The 15,561-nt window shown below is 38.7% G+C and overlaps 1 protein-coding gene across 1 annotated transcript in view; it reads left to right on the top strand.

Annotated features, from left to right (window-relative positions):
* The window catches only part of CNTNAP5 (contactin associated protein family member 5), a 294,884-nt gene that overhangs the window by 229,592 nt on the left and 49,731 nt on the right, over positions 1–15,561 (top strand). The window contains exons 14-15 of the mRNA XM_075512059.1: positions 6,180–6,336; positions 15,434–15,561. Coding sequence (XP_075368174.1) covers positions 6,180–6,336; positions 15,434–15,561 — 285 coding nt within the window. The remainder of the gene's footprint in view (positions 1–6,179; positions 6,337–15,433) is intronic.

Below are 15,561 nucleotides of genomic sequence, written 5' to 3'. Positions count from 1 at the left end.
TCTTTCTGACCATTCTCATCTGTGAGAATATCATAACTCCAGGAAGAACAGAGCACACCGTGATAACAGCTGCTCCAGGGGGAGATGCAGTTTCTCTGCTTAAGAGAAAGAAATGCAGACAAATGCTGCTGCATGTTTGTTTTCTTTTCTTTTTTTAAGCAATTACTCCAGCCTGGAACTTTGTATGAAAGCAGTGCACCTTGGCAGCAAAGCTGAATAACGAGAAAGAAAATGTCAGCAAAGTACTGCCTTTCTTTCCCCTTTTCCTAACCACACTTAACAAAATAATTCTCAAATGAGGGACAGACTTTGTGACTAAGTAACATTTGCCCAAGGAGTAGGTCCAATGGCATTAGCAGAACTACTTCACTTTTGGATAGCTGCTCTGAAAAAGGGTTACAGGATCTGACCAGAAATTGAAATCAAATTCAGTGCTAATCTCAATAACACTGGCTGGCACCATTGGTATTCAGTACAGAATGGCATCTGTCTGCTGCGGTGTTTGACCAGCCGTGATTTCCAACGCAGTCATGTTTGTCATCTCTGAAATTTAGAGCAGTGGTATGTGGGTTACAGTTTTAAGAAAGAAAAAGCCACGAGACCCGTGCTGGGGGCTATAAACCAAAGAGCAACTTTTTCCATTGTTAAATCTCAACATCCACTGCAAAGAATGGGTAGCACATAGTGGTTAATGCAGCACAGCCCAAGTTCACCCCGCTTTGTGTTATTAGCGTATTCTCCCAGTGGTGTGAGCTGTCATTCAAACCAATACAGATTCCGAGTTATTAACCCCATAGACCTCTTCACTGAACAAACAGCCTCTAAAAATATATTAATTTTGTGTTATCCACTAAATACGGAATATTTCTTCAATTTGTCCATAATTTGGTCCAGAATTATTATAAACCCTTTTTCTCTGATTTATCAAAAGTGTATTTGTTTTTTCCTGTTGAAAAGGCCAAAGGGGAAGAATTTGGGTTTGCTTCAATTTAATGTTTAAAATTCTGATTAAAAAAAGGCTAGAAAAGTGTTGTGATGGAAAAAAATCAAGTATGGGAAAACAAGACCTTGGTAAACTCTTACAAAAAATACTGAGTCACAGTTTTCCCTTGTTCTTGCTCTCTTACCCCTTTCTCCATTCTTTCAAGAGCCTTTTAAAAATTGATTAGCTGAGATCATAATTTGTGCTCTGGATTGGCCTCTGGATTCAGTTATTCAGGTTGAAATTGCCTCATATGCATGTGTGTGTATATATACAGAGATAGATATATATATATATATATAAAATCTGCTAACTGCTTGTTTTACATAATGTTCAATGTATCAGGTGAGCCATTTGCAGGATTTGATATTGTTGAAGAGGTTAGTGCAAACATTTTAAGTTTTTGAGTGCAGTAGCAAAGAATTGGCTTTGATTGCTTTATGCAATTCTACGATCAATATTTTCCCAGTTTTCACTATCTCTTGATATGTGAATCTTTAAGAGAAAACAGTACTGATGTAAATTAATCTATGTGTTCATAAGTAAGATGTATAGATGTAAGATTTAACAAATTCAGTTGTGCTTAACTCAGCTTGATTTTTGGAGAAAAAACTGAACATGAAGACTGCCAAGAGAATGTTGTTTCAATGCAATATGGTTCCACTGTTTCAACAGGCAGATACAAATAAATTGACTTGCTGTGGTGGTGGAAAAGACCTTTAACTGACCTGTTTCAGTAACTTGAGTACCCCAAAAGCCTTACCTGTGTTAGAGATATGCAATTACTGGATCGGACTTTAGGTTTATACAGGACAGGAGTTTAACGAGGGATCCAGTTTATCTTGTTATATTTCCATCAGTAGCTTTTTGTTTGTTGCAATAACAAGAACCACCTGGCAAATGATGCAGACAAATCTTGACAAATATTTTAAATATACTATTAAATACTATTAAAAATGCATGGCTTTGTTTTAACTCATGCTGTATAAACATAAAAGCCAACGCTAAGACTTTCTGCCTATATAAAGGTAAACTGAGTCCACGGAAGTTGCTTGGGATTTATGTACATAGTAGTTTAGTCCTAAATGCTGTTGGAATATGCTGCTTCTCCCCCTCCTCCAGCTTCTGAGTGCCTATACAAATAACTTCTGAAAAAAATCTCTGCCATTTAAAACATGAGCAAGCCTAAAACCTTTCAGAATAACTTGTATTGCTAGCAATGTCAATGCCTTCTTATACAGAAAATGAGAGAACTGTCAGTACAAGGGAGATTTAAGAGGACAGACATTTTCTTGTACGGTGGTAGAGGGATGCTGAATACGTGTTCAGCCATTCTTGTCACTAGAAGAGCCAGATACGCATTGCAGGTAAATTTGATCTCAATCTGCATCTCCTTCTAAGGATCACTGGAAACAACCTCCGTGTGTCTGCTATTCTCTTCATAGTCCTCAGCCTCTGTGCTTATGAACTGTACAGTCTGTGCCAGCCTTGCTTCTGCTGAAACAGATTTCATACAGAGAACTAACAATGAACAGTTTAGTTAAGCACATTGATAGAGCAGGTACTGGAGATCTGCTGAAGAACTGACATCTGAAAGGAGCTTACTCTCTGTGCCTTGCTGGATGGAGAAAAACTTGAGTTCTTGTCCATGTGTTTCAGTATTGTATATGCCAGGGTTTCCAAAGTCTTACTTGGCTATTCAGATACCTACACTCAGTAGCTGTTGAATAGACCAGTAGACCACAAAGGACCAGCCTATGGAGACAGGTAGAGGGCAACATCAAGATGATCAACTGAAGATGAGACCCCTTATTCTTTCCTTTCAGAAGACCTGTGCCAACCTTACTTTCTGCAGCCTGTGCCTGGCATTGTGAACAAATAGCAGTAGTTGATTTGATACAAAATACTGTCTGCCTGCTCAGTTCTTTTATTCAATGCCATATTAAATTATGGTAAAAACAGTGATGTAAATATCACAGCTGTTTGTAGAGTCTTCCAGGCAGCATCATCACAGAAAGGGTTATTGTCCTCTGCAAGAAATAAAAAATTTTTGCCTTTTTTTAGGATTTTGTTGTCAAAATTAAAACCTTCCAAAGGGAGTTTGAGCAGTACAGGAAGAAATCACTTGAAAGAAGCTGGTCTCTGTTCTTTTACTGGTGAATTCAGTCACTTGGGGCTTGTTTGCTTTGCTTGGTTTGGGATTTTTTTCACACATATTGTCCTTCAGAACCATAGTATGGAGTTCAAAGACAACCTTAATAAATTTATTATAGTGGATTTTTTTTCCGTTCTAAATAGACAAAAATGCATGGAAAATAATACTTTTATTTGTGCAGTTGGCTTTTGACTACCTTTTTTGACTAAATAATGTGTTACTAGGTACAATGTAAGCACAGAATGAAGAATTAGTAGCACTTCTTATTAAATGGACATTTTGACTTAAAAATTTTGAAGTGGAATTCTACTGACCTATGTAACCATTACTTTATGGGGCCATGTTAACTCCTTGATTTATGTCATTGACTTAGTCTGTGGCTTCACTACAGAAAGGAAATTAATTCATTTTGAGGTGGTGGAGAATTGATAATGCTTTGAAAAAATCATAATACCATGATTACAGAAGTGAAGATATTGCAACAAATCTACAGGCTTAGAAGAAAGAATCTTAACCCCTGTTGGCCAAACTCAATCTCAATGCAAGGCACCCTCCAGCTCTGCCCATATATAACAGTGTATACTTTCTGGAAAGAACTCAGGGATAGATTGATTGGCGTTGCTAGTGAAATATTTGCATTACTTCAGCATTACAGTATATGACATACAATATATGTTTCAGTAATTTCTAAACACTTTGGACGTTGCTGAAGTACCTTAGATTTAAGAGCTTTGCTGAACAGCTCTCTGATTTCTTAAGTGTTAAAAATTAAGCACGTGGAAAAGAGTTTTGAAGACTCAGGGCATAATTTTCCTTAATACTACAATTGATTTCTAAGGGACTAGTTAGGGAGAAAAATTTACTTATCTTGAGTAAAGGGTGGCAGAACTCTGCCTAAGAAATAGAATTTTTGAAAAGACACTTTTTTTATAGTCTGTTCCCTTGGCGATCTAAGATTGTTCCTTATAATGTTGAATGCTCTATTTTTTAGCACTGTATTTAATTTAGTTGTAAATGACTCAAACTGTGGTGCTTCTACCACTTCTCCAGTCTATTTCATAAATCTGAATGTGTGTGTGTTTGCTTGGTATTGCTTGATAAAACAAATAACAACAGATCTGAAAAAGACATCAGAAAACTACTCATTCTTAATTCCTGTGAATGATTGCTTATTTCACTGTTATGTTTAAGTATATAATGATTTCTGCCAAAAGGATCTGACACAGGTTGAATTTGATTAATGAATGCCATTATTTGCTCATGGCCTGAAGATTTTATCTTTATCTAAATATTTTTTTCCAGAATGGGCACTTTTAAAATTAGATTAAGCACTTCTGTATAATATCTGTTTCAACTGCTAGACAAATCACCCTTTTATTTAATTAACATTACTATTCCAAGCTTTACCAAGTAATTTCCCAATAATATAGTATAGACCTGTTTCACTGGCTGCAGCAATCAACTTCTGCAAGAAAATCAGCTGAAAAGAAAGAAAACATAAATGTGTTGACAATAATAATATGAGACCTAAAATGAGTGTATGCATTTTTGTAAGATGAATCCTCAGATGTTCTTGAATTGTGTTTTTCTAATGAGTACCACTGGGTATTGGTCAAACTTGTCATGTCTTAATTGTTGGTATCATGAGAATGGAGTTACTCTTCCTATTTTTATTTTCCTTTTTTCATGAATTTACAGTTCAGCAGTCTAAGTTTAGAAGGAAAACAAATATGAATTAATTTTGCCAAGTGATTCTAAAACTCATTTTAATTAGTCCCTTATACTCTACAGTTAACCTTGATTGCATTTCATATTTTAGACTTACTTGCTTTGTATAATGAGGTATACTCCCTACTAATAATGTTAGTAAAGCAGAAGAATACATTGATACATTTTTCTACATTAGTAGTGCAGTTTATTTTTCCAAGCTCCTTTGATCAAAAAGTCTCTGTGTCAATTTTGCTAAATTTTGCTATCTACCTGTATGTGTAACTGATTACATTTCTTGATTTAAGGATTAAGAAGTCAATGAAAAAGCTATCTGAGCTGGAAGACAAAGTCAATCTTAGCAGAATGTTAATCCGTGGATTTCATTACATCTGAATCTGCTTACTGTATCTGACTATTAATATTTAATGCTTGATGTATAACGGATTATGAAATTTAAACAAAAACTATCTTGGTTTATATAAATACATAGATCTTAGAGCTCCTGGAGATAGAAAATAACTTCACAGAGACAAATTAATTCTCATGTACGAAAATCTTTTTCCCCACTTATCTCCTACCTGAATCCTTAATCTAGGATGTTTTAATATCTTATGGAGCTTTGCGTTTGCAAATTCCACTCTTGGAGAGCACATTAAAATCCCTAGTCATGCTCCCTTAGAAACTGATACAAATTTTGGTCTTAGTTTTGAGAGGAACTGTGTTAAGCCCATAGTAATAGGTCGGTTTGTATGTTATTTCTGAAGATTTTTGCTCTTTATATACAAGTCTTAAGGTAAAAAATCCTGATCTAAGAACTAGAGTCTCCTTCGTAACAGGTAGACTCTGCAAGAGGTCCTTAGCCAATACTGGGTGGTTCAAGACAGCTGTGCAGTGTGAGTCTTGGCAGGAGAATTGTTTTCACACTCCTTCGGTGATCAGCTTTCCCCTCTAGCATCACACAAAAACACTGGACACAGCTGGTGCAGATAGCGGTGTTGGGTTCGCACGTCAAAAGTCTTTGCAGCTGAAATGTGCCAAGGTTGTCATGGGTGATTGGCACATGAGCCCGATGGGGAAAACATCTGCTCCTCAAACCAAATGGGATTACCATAGAGCTGTTGCTTTCTCAATGTGTATTCCATAAAATGGAACTTGGGTAAAGTTTATGGTTTGTTACTTCACCTGTAGTTCGCATCTTTTCTTTCAGTATTATTTAACATGTCCACCTCCGTTTTCTTTTTCATTCTCAGGAGAATCCAATTTGCTTATCAAGTTCTCTTTCTCTCTTTTTCTCTTTTCTCTTTTTTTCCCCTCTCTTCCCCTTTCATCCAGATGGAATGCCATTTGCTTGGTGGGTTGGCCGTGCCAATGAAAAGCATCTTTACTGGGGAGGATCTCTTCCGGGCATTCAACAGTGTGCATGTGGATTGGAAGAAAGTTGTCTGGATATGAGATATTTTTGCAACTGTGACGCAGATAGAGAAGAATGGTAATAATTTTAACGTGTGTAGTAGTGTAAGAGCTTGCGATAGGAAGTAGGGCAAGAAGGCTTAAATCTTTTCCTGATTCACAGCTCAGGAAGCTTGAATGGCTTGAGTATGATCAAATGAGAATGAAAATCAAACTAGAATTTGGACTTCTGATTTAATCTTAAATTTCTTATTTGAGCCAAAGATAAGATATGTGGCCGAAGCAGGTTGCTGGGATGGGTTGTCTTCAAAAAACCTTTGTTGTTGAATGCCAAATCCAGTTGTTTTATTTGTTTAAAAATTTCCATTGATTTTAATTGGAACATTGCATGAATAAAGGCTCTAGGATGTTGGTGCATGAGTATACAACAGAGAAAAAATTCAGGCATAGACAGCAAAATTCAGGTACAGACAGCTAAAGAACAAGAAATCTGTACTATCAAGAAGACTTGTATTTTTCTTATGAAACAGTATATCTGTATGTGCCTTAACTTTCTTTTACGTTGAGTCCCAAGCCTTTTAAAGTCCATGGAAAGACTTCCTTTGGCTTCCGTAGGTTTTGGTTAAGTCTCCATAGGAAGTTTTAGACTTACAGCATGAACATTCAAAGCCTTCCTCAGGTTCGGACCTTTGTTCTGCCCTGATGCTGCATGAGTTTGCGAAGGCCACCTTGCAACCTTCTCCCATTCTCTGCACCTTCAGAGTCTCTCCAGCAGCTGAGAGCTAGTTGGTGAACTTTCCAATTAATTCCATACTTGTGTTGGAGAGGACAGAAATGCCAGATGAGTGTTGTTGAAAGTACAATTTGAAACACTGTGAAAATACATGTGAAAACTCTGTTTCACCCTCTCTCCCTTCTGGACTACTCACTGATAGGAGCTGCTGCCCTTTCTCTGAAAAAAACCATATTTTAACCTCAAGTAGTTCAGAAATTACAAATAATGGAAGTAGACAAGAAATGTCTTGCTGTAATAGGCTACTGTGTTTGAAATAGTGTCCGAATTACCCGTGTGAAACCTTCACTTAAAAGAGAATGAGTAGAAAGGAACTGTAAGGGGTCTTGAAACAAAACAAAAAAATCAGAAATGACTTGTCACTGTAAGTGTTGGGCTTTTTTGGTTGCTTGATGTGTGGCATTTGCAAGAGGGCCTCGTTTCCAGACAATGTGATTATTCTCTTGGACCCTTTATATTCCTGGGGTCACTATTCACTTTCAAAAATCATAGCTGTAAGGGGATTTCTTCAGGAAGATCTTTATGTAAATGTTGGTTTATGAATTTGATTTGTATAGATTTGTACAGAAAGGCCTGGCTGTGCATATTAATCTATCTTTTCTTTAATGTTTGGTTATCAGAAGCACTTTGAGGTTTGCACATGAGCATCAAAAGCGTCTGTTTTTACTGGTGCTTGCCTCTTTTCATAATCCACATTTTGCTTTTCGGTGAGCTGCTACTCAAGCAGAGCAGGGTATGTTACGCTGGCAGGCCATTGGGGTTGTAGTCTGAGATTGCAGGACCATGCACCACTAGATTGTACAAACCAATGCAAAGTGAAAGCTAAATGCAGTTTTATAATGTTTCAGCTGAGTCTCCTAAGGAAATGAGACCTAAGCGAGTTATGTTGTGGGTGTTTATCTCCATTTTCCCCCCACGCCCAATGATTTTGAACAAGCAGACGCATTTCAGACATCTTTAACAGAGAAGGAGAAATCTCAAAAGTATTAGAAATTACACATTCGATGAAAACTTGTGCCAGGCTGAGGCGAAAAAGCCAATTAAAACCCACAAGAAGGAAGTTAAGGAAGCTTACACTTTTATTAGATTTTGGAAAACCCTCATGGGAGGGAGATGTTGGAAATCATGCTTCATTAGCTTGGCAGCTCACAGAGCTACTTGTTTCTCCTAATTTCATTATAATAACAGGATATGCATAGAAGTTTCCTCAGCTAAACTGCCTACTGTTTGTTGGTTTGGGGGTTCAGGTGTTTTGTTTTGGGTTTTAATCCATTTGAAATTTGGACTTTGGTAGTATTCTAAATTGCACGTTGCCTTTTTAAAAGCTAAAAAACCCTTGACCTTTACAAAGAGTTTCTAAACATAAGAAATTTCATGCCTCTTGAAGATTGCTTTTGTGTTTCTCTGCTAGAACACTGACCCCTGATATATAACGAGCATTTGAATCTGAAACCTGTTGAGATCTGAACTGTGACTTTAACCTGCTATACATTATAGTGGAAGGAGCAAGACAGCAGTAGATGCATTTATTTGCCTTAGCGTGAAATAAAATGGGTGCTGCAGAGTGGAAAACCAGAAAATCATTTTCACTCTTTTTAGATAAATCAGGCTGCTCACTGCAGCTCTGAGGTAGGAACTCACCAGAATAGCTGGAGCGTCCTTCTGAGGAGGAGACAGGCTTAGGATTTTGCTTTGATTTGGTTTCCCTAGACTAAGTCTTGGGTGCAGAAGAAGCTACTAATTTATCAGAGCAGCAAAAGAAACAGAAAACAAGAGAAAACAGACCTGAAAAAAGTCCTGAGCCAGGTATTTGGCAGCGCACAATATGCATGCTGACTTCTAAATGATATCTAAGCAGATACCTGAGCCAGCACCTATTCCTGGGCTTTACTTGACACCAAGTTAGTCCTCCTGGAGTTATGCTGGCCAGATGAACAGGAATATAATTGATTGCATGCTATATGGGGAAGGCTTTTGTATTTTTCACCTTTCTTTTTATTAAAGCATTCTATTGAAAAGTATCTTTTTTCCATCCAGCTCCTCACCATACTTCCAAACTCTGCAGTATGACGACAGCTAATTCTGTCACTGCAGAATAGTGGAACATCTTCATGGTATTTGCTGGAGAATGGGAGAAGACCTCTGCTGAGGGAGCAGAGGCATAAGTTGTCATGCTGACCCAAGCAGGGGATTTGGAAAGGTGTTAAATGTGACTTGACTGTAGTTTATGCATCCCTCCAAAAAAGAGAGATTCCTGACTATTGAAAGCTCTTGCTAGCGGGTGGGAACATTCACAGAAATCCAGTGGCTGCAAGCTAAAGCTAAATCTAGTTCAGAAAATGTTTTCTTTCTCTCTCTTCCCTTTCCCCAACATTGAGAATAGTTAACTGCTGGGACAAACTATGTATAGATGAGACGGATTTGCCATAGCTTCAAGCACTTACCTTCAAAGCGATTGTCTTTCAAAAGATATGCCCTGTTTCAAACAGAAGGTGCATTCTTGATGCAGGCATTACTGGGGAAAGGTGTTAAACTGCTCTAAAGAATAAAGCATTTTTGAAATGCAGACAGAGTTGTGTTATCTTAAGTCCATTCTAGAGATCCTTTGGATCCTTAAATACCTCTCCCAGGTTGTCTTTTCATCTCAAGCAAAATTCTCTTGCCTTGGCAATGAAAGTCTTGCTGCTCACCAAACCTTTAATTTAAATGGGAGGAACCTCTTTCATGCCGTGGTGGCGCATGACTGTCCTGGTGTCCATTTGCTACTTTGGTCTCTCTGTCTGGAATCCATTTTCCACTTCAAATGCAAAGACTTGATTGAAGCCAGTCATCAAACCAAACCCATTTCTCACTGACTGCATTCGCCTGGAAACCTTGTGAATTTGGAGAACGTTACAGCTTTTTATTTTGTACAGAAAGAGTGGTGTCTCTGGAAGTCACTTTGTCCAGGAAGCTCAGGCATCTCAGCAGTGTGGTGGACAGTATTGATTCTGACAAGTAACTGATTAGCCATCTTTTATTTCTTTTCTCCAGTATTACTATTCAAATTGTATGAGTATCATCATCTTTTATCTTCCAGAACAACCTTCTTCACTGGGGAACTAAGCCTTTGAGTCTTCCCATTTCCAAAGTAACGCTTATCACCTCTTTACCATGCCTTTGGGGTACTGCAAGCAACAAGGAAACCACAGGACATGAAAAGGAGGGGGTGGGGGGGAAAGGGAGGGGGGATATTACTATTGTCAGACCCACTTTGGTTCCCAGAGATATAGTGAGCATATCCAGCTTTGTTCTAGCAGGAGCAAAGCCACGTGGAAGCGAATGAAGCACTCCTTGGATGAGCTATATTTGTGCAAAGCTGTGCCAGAGCCAGGATGCTAAAACTGGAAGGGCTGAGAGGAGCAGGGCAGAGAAACCCAGCCACTGACAAGCCCAGATTTGACAGGTTTTGTTTGCTCAGCCACTATCCCACACTGAATCCGTTCCCCCAGAAGCAGTGCAGGCAACTCTGCAGAGCCTGTGAGCTCATAAATAAACCCTGCCGGAGGTGACCTGGCCTGTATAGAGCTGTCTTGGAGATCTGCCTTCATGACTGCATTTGTCAACAAACTAGAAAAGCTGCCTGCAGAGAGCTGACTGTAGCAGGCCCCTGAGCTGTCAGGAATCACTTCATTACTATCATTACCAAACTCTTTCTCTGTACCTCTTCTCTAATTCAGCAAAATATAGCCACTGCATCTTACTTTCAACTATTAGGTGTGTCCCCTTCTGCTGCTGTTATTTTCTTTATCATGACTCTACATTATTGTACCCAGTAAAGCATTTTTCGATGCAGCTGGTGGGTAAAATAGCAATTAAAAGGTATTCATTTGGATTACTAGTGATATGTCCTGCACAGGGCTCAAAACTTTCTCTGATGGAAGTCTGTTTCGCTGGCCTATTCCTCATGCTGTTCGTTGACATCTGCTGATGATAGTATTCTTTTCCCCAAATGTACTGTATTCATGAAAATCTGTACTGAATATCTGAGCTACTGAGGCTCAGACCCCACCAGAGTTTTCATTAATGTACAAGAAGAAAACGTACCAATAGGGGATCATGTGAGAAGAAATTATATTTCATGGCACCACTGCTCTACCATCTGTTAGAAAAAATATGGAAACAGCTACCTAGAGATTACCAGTTTATGATGGCTTACACTGTTAGGATACCATAGAGTGAGATTGTTTTGAGCATGCTTTTATTAGTAGCCAGGAAGAAGAAAAATAGTCTCATAATGTTACCATCAAAATAGTTATTTGTCATTTACAGGTAAGACTACCTGTGCTACATCTTAAAAATATCCAGTTGCTGCACTATCATCTCTAGCATTGCTGCACTTGCAGCAAAATTTTTTTCTTCTTTTTTTCCTTCACCCCCACTCCCCCCATACATAGAGCATTCGTTTGATGTGTAACACGCCTCATAGCTTATTGAGGAAGTCCTTTGGGTAGATACAGACATTAATCTTCAGACATGGATAAATAGATGACATCCAACTGTATTTAATACCCATAACTAAAAATATTTCAGTGATTTAATTTAAAGGGCATTATTGGATTTGTTTTGGTTTGGTTTTGCTTGTGGGAAGTACAAATTGATACTGCCCTTTATGCAAAGAGCTCAGAGAAACATCTGTTCATTGAGAGTGCTTTCTACCCTCTGAAAAACATTCAGATTTTCATCTGAATTTGTGCCGAATTGAGTGCCAAGTCAGGTAAGCAAAAGGTCTACTTCCCAAGTTTATTAATTTATTTGTATCATTTTCTGCGTGTACAGGACTCCTTTCAGGAAAGGGATAAAACCTGCTTTGGTTTTTGTGAAATCAGGATTAACTTACATTCCTGGCCAAGGAGCATCACCCTCCAGGACCCTCCTGCAGGCAGGGCCCACCCGTAGTTCCCAATACTGAGAAGCAGGGCATAGCACGGTACGAAAGGCATGCTTGATGGAAGTGGTCACGGAGTGCTGTGTGAAACCTGCTAAGAGGAATAAAGTAGTGGTTTTGGCTAACCTGAGAAGCAGCTGTGAAAACCAAATATAATCTGCTTTTAAGTGTATGTGGACTGCTAAATTAAAATACATGTAAGTAAAAACTAGCTCTGGGAACAAATACAAAAATAATGAATCTAACGAGGTTATATTTTTGTTTAAAAGGCAATCATGTATGTGCACATCATAGTGCAGATGCTTTCTATCAGAAAATAGCACTTTTTATTTGAAAACTGTAGTACATTAAAAGTGATCTCCAAGCCCCCTTCAGGCAAAATTCAAAATGTTTTGTCCAAACCCTGGAATATTAGTATTTTGTAGTACCACAGTAGTGCCTCCAGGAAATTATTGTACAGGTACATGAAGTTCTCTTGCTCCTGTCTGAGGCGTAATACACTGTATTTCAGAGGCTGCCATGTTGTACCACATAAAGAGAAGAGAAGTCATGGTGCTTTGCAAGAAATGGAGTCTGAAATAAGTTCAACTTAAAGAATACCAGAATTTAAGACACTCAAACTTTAGCTCCCATGAGGGCCTGCATAGTGTCTTTAAATCTCTTTTCTGCTTTTCTCAGCTGAAACATCTTAGGTGTTGACTTTTCACCAAAAATTTGATTTCCCACCATGAAATAATAGTAATAAAGTGCAACAACAGGTATGTTGTTCCCGTCATTAACACATTCTCTGAAGGGTAGAATGTTTTTCTGATAGGTTTTATTTCAATGTCTGCTTGTATGAGAATACGTATCCTTACACAAGTCTTTTTTTCCATGTGTGACAGAATAAAATACATACAATGTGCTGTTTGAGCTTCAAGAGAAACTTGATTGAGTTTTCAAGGCATTAACATAAAAGTGGAGATTTTTATTAGTTCTAGAATATTTTTCTTTCTCACAGTTAAGTGATGCTACTAAAATTCTCTGTGACACTGGCATATAACTAGTAAAAACTCATAAAATTCGATATAAAAGAACTTCATGCAATATAACAGAATATCTAATAAGCAATGCAGTTTTCAGAGATGTGGAATAGATATCTTTAAAATGTCACCATTTCATTTTTTTTGTAGATATCTTCAGTGGTAGCTGTAGGAAGATACTGATTTTTATTTTAATGCTGATCATAGCTAGTCAAAAGACCACGCTATTTTTTGAATGAAAATAAATCTGCAGGAAAACTCCCTAAATATTTTGTAATTTTTTAAAATTTTATTTTTAAAAAAGTAAATGCCAGCTTAGTTATTCATGTGTATATTGCATATTTTATGTCCTCTTTCTGTGCATCCGTCTGCCTTTCTTTCATTCTTTCTGCCTACTTTTCTTCCTCCCACCCACTGAAATGCCTTGTTATCTTCCTAAGAAATACTCAGATACAGCTTTTGTTACAACTGTTTCATAACCTGTTGAGAGCATTTAGACTAACTTTCAAAGACTGATACAATAAGCTATACGAGTATGCTGCTGAGAGACCTCTGTGAAGAGATCTGGAGACCACGTACTTTTGATTTATACATGGTATTTTTCCTTCTGAGTCTGTATTGAAGGCATCACTCTGCCTCGTGCCTGGGAATTTCATCTTGCTGCACTTTGTCTGTAATTATCTGCATGTCAGACACCCACTGAAGCAAGAAAAAAATGTTAGGGTCGGAGAGGGTACCTCTCCTTTTCCCCTTGGAATTATGAGACAATTAACTGTGCTGCATGCAATTAGAAACAATGAAAAATAAATGTATGCAGCCTTTATCAAAAAGATCAAAATACCCCTTCTATTTTTTTTCTGACATTAATCAGAGTAGAGCACTTAGCCAAGCAAGCATCTGAGGTTGTGTGTCAGAGCACAGCTACAGAGTTCATCCTGATTATTATTTCTTTGCTTAAGTCCCATGTCCCTTCCCACAGCTGGAACTATAACGAGAGGTACATTTGTGGAAGGTGGTATTATGAGCAGCATAGGATCCTGCCTGGGATGTCAGACTCTTCGGCAGGGGTATCGCTCAAAAAGCGATACCTGTTTCCTGAGGCTTTGTGTCATACCTGCCTGAAAGAGCAGTGGGTGTAAATTTGGGATTATTGGCACTTTGGATTCGGTCATTGTTGCCATCCCCATGTGCAACGTAGTCTTTTACCTCTGAGCAAACAGGTGACTTGAGTCCAGACCCTGCATGCAGATTACTGGGCTATGCAGAGGTAGGGATCCTTTTCTCCAAAACTATTGAGATTTGGCTCCATGAAGGATGATCTGCCAGGCTTATGTGCCCAGATGCACAGCAGACCTCAACCCTGAGAAAAGGAGCTAGGAGAAGAAAAAACTCATAACTATGGAGGTTAGATGTGGTAGCACTTGCCTCTCTATAATCAGTCGAGGGGGAGAGAGGGCAGTTTGGCTCTGGTAAGGTCAGGGTTGGATGCCTGAGGGACTCAGTTCAGCTCGAGTTCAGTGGGATGAATGCACATCTGCATACCCTGCCAGAGTCAAAGCCACTGAATCAGCTTAGGGACCAGGGCCATGAAATGCATGCTGCATTTTGGGGACAATAATTTGCCCAGCACACTCAGATTAAAAACAAAGAAATGATCCTTTAGGAATCTTTGAATTGTAGGAATCTTTGAATTGTATCTTTGAATCTTTGAACTTATTCTTCAAAACAGTTGAAGAATAAGCCCAGCTGATACAAACAAGAGACTGTAGTTCAACAGTGCAGTAAATCAGCCTTCAGTATTTCAGTTGCTGAACCAAAATTTCCACAGGCGCGTAGTGCAAAGGGCTGATTCAGTACAAACTCACTCTGCCAATTCCACTGCCTTCGCAGTGTGCTGAGTCAGTTGTGTACCAGCCATCGTGAAGCCAGATCAGGTGTTGTCTGGCTGCCCTGGGCTAACAGCATGCTGGATCAGGTATTGCATGTCCTCTTCCTGCTCAGATAAAGTATAAAGCCAGCATAAAGGCCCTTATCTGTCTCCAGCTAACTTAACAGAAGTGCAGACTTGGGCTTATACCTGATCCACATCACATTCATCCTGCTGAGGAAACTCGGTAGAGCCCAGTTTAGTGCCCACTGGGCAGAACAGCAGCACTCTGCCTCAGCTTCACAATCGTTCTGCGCAATCCGTACCAGTCAGCCTCGTGTCTCCAAATACAGCATCTTCAGGGGTCGGTATTATGTCTGAGCATGGAGTATACACGTGCACGTGTGTGTCTTAAGCAGTGTGTACCAGTCACAAGTCTTCTAGGTAATTCTGCAAAAGACCTTTCGTCTTTAAGTAAGCATCTTTGAAATATTGCCTTGCATAAGGAATGCTGGGGATTTTGTCTGTGGTTAATCTGTCTCTTTCTGTTTGTTTATTATAATCCAGGACAAATGATACTGGCCTCCTTGCTTTCAAAGACCATTTGCCTGTAACTCAGATAGTGATCACTGACACAAACAGATCAAATTCTGAGGCTGCTTGGAAAATCGGCCCTTTGCGTTGCTATGGAGACA

This window comes from Mycteria americana, chromosome 9 (genome assembly GCF_035582795.1).
Source record: "Mycteria americana isolate JAX WOST 10 ecotype Jacksonville Zoo and Gardens chromosome 9, USCA_MyAme_1.0, whole genome shotgun sequence".
Classification (NCBI taxonomy): domain Eukaryota; kingdom Metazoa; phylum Chordata; class Aves; order Ciconiiformes; family Ciconiidae; genus Mycteria; species Mycteria americana.
This window is presented reverse-complemented; position numbering and strand designations above follow the sequence as displayed.